Here is a 10,609-nt window from a genome sequence, read left to right as displayed (position 1 = left end):
AACTTTCGCAAACCTGCACACAGAACAAAATTCCCTCTCACAAACAAAACAAATCCCGCACAAACAAAATTTACAACACCACACTACACAACAACAACAAACGCTGGCGTGCCAATTACCTATCAGGAAGACAAGCATGCGTACACTACTCTGGCAAGTCATCACACACATCACCCATTCCCAACGGAGTCCCACAGTGCTCCGTCCTATCACCCTCACTCTTCAATCTACACATGCACGACATACCCGAACCACCTCTAAACATCCACATTGCCTCCTACGCAGACGACATTACAATAAACCCATCCGCAGACATATGTACTCAACAAGCACAATCATATCCCAGCACTTTATCACAATGGCTTACACTGAACAGACTCGAGGTTGCTCCTAGTAAATCTACAAGCACACATATGACCAGCTACACAAAGGAGCACCAATACAGACCAAACTTCACACTAAACAACACCCCAATCCGGCACACACACGAAACAAAAATATTAGAGGTCACCTACAACACCTCCATTACCTTTGGCCCTCACATCAACAACATAGTGAACAACGCAAACATCAGACTCAACTCACTTAGGGTCCTAGGTGGTACAAAATTTGGCAAAGACAAAGAAACACTAGCACCCACATACAAACAATTCTTCAGAACAGTGCTGGCATATGCCAGCCCCGCCTGGGCGCCCGCACTATCCAACACCAACATACAGAAACTCCAAACACTACAAAACAAAGCACTTAGGGTTGTCACAGGCTGCACACAAAGTACCCCCACCTTCACGCCGAAAACAAAAATACTTCCCATAAAAGCACACCTCGACATGAGAGAAACACAGTTCCAGCTGCAGCCATAATCAACACAGATCACCCATACTACTACCTGCGCGACCACCCACCTACACGCAGACAAATAGTGCAAACCCCACACAGCTACTACACCAGCATACTAAACACAGTACCCCCACCCTAAGGCAACACCAGCGCAAAAAAAAACACTTACACACAATTATGACACAGAACGCTGGAGCTGGTCGGCAACAACAAAGTCCTTGGACACTCACCAGCTGACATGAGAAGCACAGAAACCCAGCTCTCAAGACTGGAGAGAGTACACCTTGCCAGGCTGTGCTGCGGCCACCACCCTTCACTACAAACATACGCAAGCAGAATCGGCCAAGCAGACTCACACACCTGTCCATCCTGCCAGGGAGCTCCCCACACAATTACACACATTCTCCTGTAATGTCCGCTCTGGCAGGATCTTAGACAACACCACCACATAACCTCGGCCCTACAGCTTTGGAGCGACCCCCTGTCGGTGGTGTCGTAATTGCGCGAGGCGGGTCTCTTGTAAAAATGAGACCGGGGAACCACAACAAGTGTTTGTCGATTTAACATGGGCGGCTATCTTTAAATAAAATGAATTTTTTGTTTGTATAATTATGGAGACGGGGAACGAACTTCGATCGATCACAAGAACATCAAATGTATTTCGTAAAGGTAACAGTTACGTATTGCAGCACATGAACGCGGTCGTCCGTGCCGTTGTGGGTGTGGGCGTTCACTATGGCGCTACAGTATTCTTCATTCGTCATGGCTACAAAGGCATGGTGGATGGCGGGGACGACATTTATGAAGCCTCGTGGTCTTCCGTGTCCGGTATCATCCATGAGGTGGGTCTTGTTAAGTCTTTGCTGAATAACCTGTTAATATTGAAGAAATAACCTGTTAACCTGTCAACTGAATGAAGAGTTGTTTTTCTACATTGATATCATCGCTATGTTGCGCATTATTGCTTCTCATTGGAAGTTGTGTCGATCTTGTGTTTGTGATATTTTCTCATTGACTTGAGTGGCGTGTGTATTTTATAAGATATTTTTTAGTTATCGGTGAGTCTTTATGAATACTTCATGATGATGTGACGTGATGAAGATGCGAAGGGATCATTCCTAACATTGTTAACAATTTCTAGAGTGTTGCCTCTTATAATTAGATATTTTTAAGATTTTTTTTTGGTTTGCTGACGTAATAGATTTTGATCAGGCTGGTACAATGCTCGGATCTTCGCGTTGCGAGGAGTTCAAACAACGCGAAGGTCGACTGAGGGCAGCCATGAACCTCATCGACAACGGCATCACGAACCTGTGCGTTATTGGTGGAGACGACTCCCTCACCGCCGCCGACATCTTCAAGGACGACTGGCCCGGCCTCCTGCAAACCCTTGTCGAGAACGGTGAGAGGCTAGGCATATTAACAGCCTTTATGATAACGGCTACTCACATCGATGATAACGGCTACACACATCGATGATAACGGCTACACACATGTTGTTGTTGTAATAGCCCATCCTGGTAGTGGCGACTAGGGAGGGGGGGTTTCATCGATGATAACGGCTACACACATCGATGATAACGGCTACAGACATCGATGATAACGGCTACACACATCGAGTTACCATTTGTTTTATGAAAATAGTGCATCTGATGAAATTCTGTAATGTAAGGAGAGCGTTACTACTGTGATCTGTAATCTGTAATCATGTATTAAAAAGATGGAATTACGCTCTCGAAGTTCAATCATCTTGTATTTTTTGTACGGATGAAGCAACATTTATCCCAAATACGGTTACTTACGAATCTTTTAAAGTTTCCTCGGGTTTCTATTGGAGTAAACACGATCATATCTTGTCATTTTTAACATGTAATTTCGTTTGAATGTGCACTGTGGTTAAGCTGTGCAGCTGCCTGTGCACCGATCTTATGTCTGGTCACGACGTCCCGGGTGTGACCACTAGTTTTTTGGGCAGGTTTTATCACTGAGGAACAAAAATCAAATCACTCGCAATTGAACATCGTTGGCGTGGTGAGCTCTATCGACAGCGACTTCTGTGACACGGAGGAGACCCTCGGCACGAACTCTGCCCTGCACCGCATTGTGGAGGCCATCGATGCGATCGTCCCCACGGTCGAAAGTCACCAGCGATGCGCCATCATCGAGGTCATGGGACACAACTGTAGGTAAGCTAATTCAAAACGTTCATTTTTGAAATGTGATAGTAAAGTTAACAACATATTTCTCTACCAGTGTTATTTAGTCTAAACTCGAGTTGCCCGCAGTTACCTGGCGAGGACTGCCGCCTTCACGTCCGAGGCCGTCTACTGTTTTACCCCAAAATATCCGCCACCGCAGAATTGGGAAGACAAACTCTGCGATATGCTGCGGGAGGTAAGCCTTTTCATTTTCTCTTCTTATTGCCATGGCTGCCTGCCATGCACACTTTATTTGTAGCCTCTGCGCTTATAATTTACATTTAGTTGCTTGAGAGACATAAGTAGGTCACCGTAGGGTTGCCCTCACCCGCAAGTGCGCCGGCAACACCGCGTGATCTTTTAAAAGCTACTTCTTTCAGTAGCTTTTTACTGCTTTTGCTTCTATGCGCCTAAATAGTGCTCATCTACGAGCTTCTTTGGCATCTGTGTTGATTGCATGAATGTACTTACTGTTCTGAGTTGACTTTGCATAAAGACGCGCAACAAGAATAGTTCCGGGCTTGAAAGGCAAGTCCTATGAGGAAAGATTAAAGATTATGAAGCTTCCAAGCCTCAGTTATCGACGTCTGTGTGGGGACCTCATTGAAGTATACAAGTATACTTCTAGCAAAGTACGGACCAGGCAATAAGTCCAGCAGCTATCTCAATCAATCGTCAGTTATGGAAAGATCGGGTTCCAAAGGCCGGATCCCTTGTGAATCAAGTCACGAAAAGTTCAAGAATCGGCAACAGGCCATGGGCCTATTTCTTCAACGCCGACACTTTTATTCTATTCTATAGTTTTTTTTCTGGTGCATTTTCTTGGTACTCAATTCTGCATGCTGAGTTTTTGTGCTGGTCTATTTGATATTGCTTCTCTACCCCACAATTTCTTCTAATCAGCTTTTGAAAAAAATTGGCCTGCATATTGTACAAAGCCTGCTTTTGTGATTATAAAGTGAACATAATAAATGCCAGAACGTAACCAATGCCCGTTTGGCTTTCTTTGATCGTGCGTTGTTTGACAGGAGCGTGCGATGGGCCAGCGTTTCCACATCATAATAGTGGCTGAAGGCGCGATCAACCTGCAAGGAAAGCCCATCTCTGCCAAAGACATCAAGGAGGTGAGGTCTCTTTAGTATACGTTCTACTTTGAATACCTTCCATCCAGTATTGCTTGTTCATAACAAATAATAATGTTGCCTATATTACTGATAAATCCAGCATCTCTCGTTGCCTGTAGGTTATCGACAACAATTTGGGATGGGACACGCTGATCAACGTGCTTAGTCACGTGCAACGCGGCGGTCCTCCTTCCGCCATCGATAGGATTAACGTGAGTCCTTGTTATCGCTTTGACAATCTAATTTTCGTTTGGACTTTCTAATGGTTGTCTTTAGTTTTTTTCTTAAGTAACTGTGTTGATTGATTTAAATGTATTTTAGAAGTCATTTGATGAATTTCTGACGAAAAACTTTTATTAACCTAATTTCGGAAATACTTTAAAAACTTGACTCTTAAAATTCCTGTGATTAACATTTTCTTAACTGTTAGATCGATGTATTCTTTTGGTTGAATGTAGGAAATGTGAGTTTTTATATTCACAGGGTTGCATCTTGGGGAACACGCAGTTCTAACGCTCAACGAGGCGACGCCTGATTCAACCCCATACGTGGTGGCTCTGGACGGCCATCAGGAGATAGTATGCGTGCCTCTCAAGAGCAGGCACAGGAGGCTCCTCAAGAAGCAGGATGTGGCGCAGGCCACGCACGATCATCAGCTGTTTCGAGATGGGACAAGAGTAGTTGTCGAGATGAGGGGACAAAACTCTGCTCGCAGCTGCCTCAAGCCTCCCAAATCTTCTAATGGAAATGCAAGTTCTATGCAAGAGCGTATTTTAGGGTCATTTTCAGCTATATTTTTAAGATCGGAATTTATATCTTCGGGTCTCATTTAATTGGGAAAACCATATACATTTATTTCCAAAATGTCGAGGAAATTAATGCTAGATCATGTGTAGCACTGTGAAAATATTATGGAACTAGTAGAGCTGGTAAGTATTTAATCCAGCGTGCAGAGTTATTCATCGTGGTAAGTTCTTAATCCATTTGAAACTTGAATGTTTCAGCGGGGAAGAACAAGCTGCTCAAAAGGAGGAGGCATCTAGATCTTTTATCTCCAATTATATACTTGCTTATCCTCGTCCAGGGCGGCTACAATCTGGCCGTGATGCACGTGGGCGACCCCGCCTGCGGGATGAACGCAGCGGTGCAGTCCTTTGTACGCCACAGCATATCCAAAGGCAACACTGTGTACGGCATATATAACGGCTTCGATGGCCTCGTCGAAGGAGACGTGCGTACTTTCTTTCATTTATTTGTACATTGTTATTCATAGAGTTTTGCTAGTTTGCTCGTTTAGTACTTATGCAATATAGGAAGTTTTTGATGCTATACAATCAAAATGCCGGACAGCATGTGTTAATTGCTTTATAAGAGTTGATTGAGCCCCTTACTGCGGGCCGTTTGTCTGTTAATATTAGATTGAAATTAATATAGATAACTATAAATCAAGGTGATCAATTTCCCATACACTACCGGATTTATTTTGGACTGTGATGATTGATCGACCTTTGCTGGAGCATTCATGGACTTAGCTGGAAAATTAAATTATTACTTCTTCTTTAAATCCAGCGTAACATTTTATTTGATGCTTACCTTCTATATGTTTTCTCGCTGTGTTTATGAACGTAGCATACCTAATAATTTTCACGCATAACTAATATAACAATACTTGTTGCTCTGAGAATTTGTCACATCGATGACTTCTTTCATATGTTACAGGTAAAAATGATGTCCTGGGCAGAGGTAACCGGTTGGATCCGCAAGGGTGGCGCCTTTTTGAGAACCAACCGCTCTCTGCCGGTTAAGAATCTCGAATTGGTCAGTATTGATGCACATGTTCATTATTTCATATTTTGATGGTTTGAAGCTGCTGCTGTAGCTATGTTTGCTGCGCTATGTTGTTGTTGAAATTGCCCATCCTGGTAGTGGCGACTAGGGAGGAGGGGGGGTGATAGGTCAGTTTTTGCGGGCACTTGGTGCCACTGGTAGTTCTACGACCATCACTGGCTCGCTGACCCGCCAGAACCATTTGATTGCATTACACAACACCCTTGACAAGCCAGGTACTCATTTATCAACCAGAGTTGGATGAATGGCTGAGTTGACCATGAGCTGAGCTTCCCGGTAGAACTTGTCCTCAGTGGGACTCGAACCCGGGCGCTGGGTGCGAGAGACAGTCTCTCACCACTGCACCACCACAGCTATAATCTAGCGCTATATATGCTGCGCTATAATCTAGCGCTGCTAAGCAGGACTGTTTTATTTTGTTCCTTCTCATGCTGAAAATCAGTTGGCAAATTTATAAAGTGGCTTGTTCATATCATATTACACCCAAGTTTTCTCTGGCAGATGACTTGCCAATGATATTTAATCCACTAAGTTAATTGCATCTGAACCTCAGGTGGCAGCAAAGTTCCGGGAGTACAAGCTTCACGCATTGTTGCTCATCGGAGGTTTTGACGCGTACCATAGCTTGGTACAGCTATACGAAGCTCGGGGAAAATATCCCCAATTCTGCATCCCAATGGTTGTGATTCCTGCAACTATCTGCAATAACGTGCCAGGCTCCGACGTCAGCCTTGGCACTTACACTGCGCTCAACGAGATTGTTGAGGTGCGAAAAGATGTGCAGCAGCTTTGTGACACTCGTACATGTGCACCTATTGCATTATTTATCTATCAAACACTTCTCCTCCCGCTAGAACTCATTTTCTTTCTCTATTTGATGATTTACTTTCTAGTTTTGTGATCGCCTTCGGCGTTCAGCGAAGAGCATGAAGAGGCCTGTGTTTGTGGTCGAGACCATGGGTGGCTACTGCGGCTACCTCGCCACACTAGCGGGTATAGCGGCGGGTGCTGATGCAGCTTACATATATGAGGAGCCTTGTGGCATCCAGGTGAGAGCACTATTATTTATTACGCCCTATTTTGGCTGATTTCTATTCACAAACAGAGTCGAAAAACGCGAGTAAAAACGCTCTCATAATCTAATGACAATGAGTGGTTTGCTAGGTCAGTTACATTGTTAAACTTGGTAGCAAAACTTGTTTTCTCTCTCATGTAAATTATCTAATTTATATTGCAGCCTGTTTTGCTGCCTCGTACTCCAGTGAGTCATTGGTTGATGTATATTGAGAATTTATTTTCAATGAACCGTAAAATTCTATATCCTTGAGCACATAATACTTTGCTGAACTTGTGCCTCAGGAGCTGCAGCTGGACATGTGCCAAATGGTCGCCAAGATGGCGCAGGGTGTGCAGAGCGGACTTGTGCTCCGCAGTGATAGTGCAAACTGCACTACAGATTTCATATACAGGGTGTTCTCCGAGGGAGGCAAAGGCATCTTCAGCTGCAGACATGAAAACATTCCCGGTTAATCTTTTTTCATGCACTGGATCTGAACGTGTACATTCCATTATAACTTGCACAGAAAGTTTACCGTTTATAACGTTGCACTATTATGCACTGCATTATTCTTTAAATGTTAGCATGTTTGAATGACAAATAAACATTATTTTACGTCTAAAACTTTTATTCGAAAATGCGATTGTTTGTCTCCACAAACTTAGTTAAGGCTAAATTCAGTTGTGATACCTCCTTCATATTATGGATCACTTTTACATAAAGTGAAGATGTCACATCGTTCGGTTGAGCAGGCTACGTGCAGCAGGGCGACACCCCTAGCGTCTACGACCGCTACATGGGGAGGAAGTTGGCTGCCAAATCCGTCCGTTGGCTGATGGACACCGTGGCCAAGTGGTATCGCAAGCTAGATGACACGGTCTACTGTGACGATGCCAACACAGCTGTCGTTCTGAGTCTCCAGGGCAGGTACTATGAGCGAGTATCTGCCAGCATCAGTTAGCTAATATATTTATTAAATGATTAATGTTACTTTTTCTGTATGTTAGAGTCACGTGAAGCCTTCGTTTGTGTTGGTGCCAGAAACTTTCTTACAAGACAAAACAGCAGTTTGAGTTGTGAGCGAAGCATCAAAGAATACTAATTGTTAATAAAAAGGTTCATATATTGTGACCTAAATTCTTTCCTTCTCGCTTTCATTTTGCGAACACTTGGTTTAGTTGCGGCGATTAATGATTATGATTTTATTAGCATAGAATAAAATTTTTATGTTTTACCCAATTCACTCGCTCCATGCATTTCAGGAAAAATTTTTAATATTTTATTTCCACCTGTATACAGGTTCACGCCCGTATCAGAGCTAAAGCCCCTGACTGACTGGGATCACCGACTCGTAAAGTCCCAGTGGTGGATGCGCATTCGTCCTCTGCTAAAAATCCTAGCGACACATGGGGCCGCCCACCAGGAGCCAGGCATAAAGGCCGAAGAGGTCGAGTAGTAGTAGAGTAGTAGTAGTCGCTTTTTGTGTGGAACTCCGTTGTCAAGTGAGGGTTTGCTCTATTTAGTTTATATCAAATTAATTTCGGCATTGCAACGTAGTATATTTGCCCATGCTTTTGTTTTATTTTTACAGCTTCGACAAGGCTTCCCCATAGCCTTCAAATCTAGGTAAAAATTTGCTCAATACACGTTGCTCAAAATATCGTGTATAGATGACTAGCCAGAGATCGAATACGCTCTCCGTGATTTTTAACAAGGAGCACTGGTAATTGATCGGTGTTGAATTTAAAGCTGCAATCGATAGGCGTATCTCCGCAAGTAGCTTCGTGCAGAGGAAGACTGTATTTTTTTTCACACTGACCTGTAAAAAAATATGTTAACTTACAAAACTGAATTTTCTTTACACCTCCATGTTATTCAATAAAGGCTTCCACAGAAGAGGGTTCAACGCTCACTAGGCAGTCATCTCCATCAACTATCGTTAATTACAGTCAATAAATTTCCATTTAAAGACGTTACCGCGGGAAAAAAAATGACGCTGCACTCTGATACGATCAGTCATTAGAGTTCAGTGGCTGGAAATGAAGTTCATCAAATTTGGCTGGAGACGAAAATCATGCCTTCAACTATGAGACTCCCCAGCTGCCAGACCTGGAGGACGCTACAGAGGCCTTGAAAACACAAATAATCCCTTGCCCAGGTTAAGGCTATCGTTCAACGGATGCGTCATAGCACAATTATTCATAATTTCTTCAAAATACATATAAAATTTCCGACAGAATTTAAAATGTTCACCAATATCTTTATTGTCTAGCAGCCAGCAACCGAATTGCTTCAGGTAGTAACACCCGCTCTAGGAAACGAAACTTTGGGATTTGGAATGGCTTTTCCTTTTTATCATTTTATGTTGCGCCAATATCTCAGTGACGGTTAATTCACGTTTTAATGTATTATTGCAGTTAATGTACCATTTCAATAGTATGTAAAAAAATGAAAAGTGACAATCGAAATAAATAATTTAAACGTTCCTGCTAAACAGAAACCATAACTCATAAACTAAGAACTGCGTCACTTACTTGATTTTACATATTTTTTTTTTCATAAAATTTGATGTAAGTGTTTTAAATTACAGCAACTTTAAGACCGAACAAAGACCATAGCAGAATTTTGCACTCTTGTCGCCGAAGTTATCAACGTCTGCTCAGTAAGGTCAAGGCCTACGGAATCGGTGGCAAGGTGTATGGGTGAATCAACAACTTTTTGACAAATCGTAGTCAGTGTGTGGTAGTGAACATCTCACATTCAGACCAAGCATCTGTCATCAGTGGTATTCCTCAAGGATCGGTCTTAGGACCAGTGCTCTTCGTGTTGTACATTAACGATTTGCCCGGATGCATTCAGAGTGACATGCGTTTGTTCGTGGACGATGCAAAAGTATTCACACGAAGTGATAGTGAATCCGCTACGTTTTTTTATAATTGATTTTAAGACTTCGGGTATGATGAGATCACACCTCCCAGTCTGAGCACAACTTGATTTTTCTCTGAGCCTTTCTCTTGCCAACAGTCGTTCACAGATTAATTTCTACCTAGCTCACTCTCACCAGCCGGAGGTTGTTGTGTGAAAGAAGAGATAAAATGATTAGTTACTGGCGCCTTCATAGGGTGTTTACCATGCTGCAGCTTAGCAGGTATTGTCCCAGCCGACGAATTGCTGCTGCACGAATTGCTTAGAGCACGATGGTGCTCCAAGAAAGACATCAGTAGACTGCTGATGTGGTCTGGGCAGCTCTACTTTGAAATGTAGCGGCCGCTACCGCTACATGCTCTAAATGTAGCGGGCGCTACCGTTACCGCTACATTGCTTTAAATGTAGCGCCGCAACCGCTACCGCTACTGAAAATGTAGCGGCCGCTACATGTAGTGCGCTACTGCCCATCTCTGAATATATGTTCAGACTTGAAATGTCTAGCACCATATCGAACCTGGTGGAAGTCTAGTAGCTATTTCAAACTATCGTCTGTTACAAGAATCGGCAACAGACCTATTCAAACTATCGTTCAAATACAAAACTCGGCAACAGAC

General features: G+C 43.2%; 1 protein-coding gene across 1 annotated transcript; it reads left to right on the top strand.

Annotated features, from left to right (window-relative positions):
- The first annotated feature begins 413 nt into the window (after positions 1 to 413).
- Positions 414 to 8,914, top strand: LOC108676375 (ATP-dependent 6-phosphofructokinase). Its single transcript, XM_047880067.1, has 15 exons — positions 414 to 752; positions 1,530 to 1,682; positions 2,053 to 2,242; positions 2,816 to 3,026; positions 3,126 to 3,234; positions 4,067 to 4,162; positions 4,282 to 4,384; positions 4,646 to 4,926; positions 5,247 to 5,393; positions 5,882 to 5,980; positions 6,564 to 6,776; positions 6,904 to 7,059; positions 7,370 to 7,535; positions 7,820 to 7,994; positions 8,367 to 8,914. Exons 1-15 carry the CDS (start codon positions 414 to 416, stop codon positions 8,521 to 8,523), a joined length of 2,595 nt encoding a protein of 864 aa, XP_047736023.1. The 3' UTR covers positions 8,524 to 8,914.
- Positions 8,915 to 10,609: the final 1,695 nt, after the last annotated feature.

Source organism: Hyalella azteca, unplaced genomic scaffold (assembly GCF_000764305.2).
Source record: "Hyalella azteca isolate HAZT.00-mixed unplaced genomic scaffold, Hazt_2.0.2 contig4602, whole genome shotgun sequence".
NCBI classification, from domain to species: domain Eukaryota; kingdom Metazoa; phylum Arthropoda; class Malacostraca; order Amphipoda; family Hyalellidae; genus Hyalella; species Hyalella azteca.
Note: the sequence above shows the minus strand (reverse complement) of the source record. Positions and strands in the feature narration are given on the sequence as shown.

What these genes read in the sequence shown, in the direction of transcription:
- LOC108676375 (XM_047880067.1), top strand. Translation starts at nt 414, where the DNA reads ATGACCAGCTACACAAAGGAGCACCAATACAGACCAAACTTCACACTA. An exon ending in TACAAAACAAAGCACTTAGG is followed by an intron (nt 753 to 1,529) that starts GTTGTCACAGGC and finishes TACGTATTGCAG; the next exon opens with CACATGAACGCGGTCGTCCG. An exon ending in TCTGCGATATGCTGCGGGAG is followed by an intron (nt 3,235 to 4,066) that starts GTAAGCCTTTTC and finishes GTTGTTTGACAG; the next exon opens with GAGCGTGCGATGGGCCAGCG.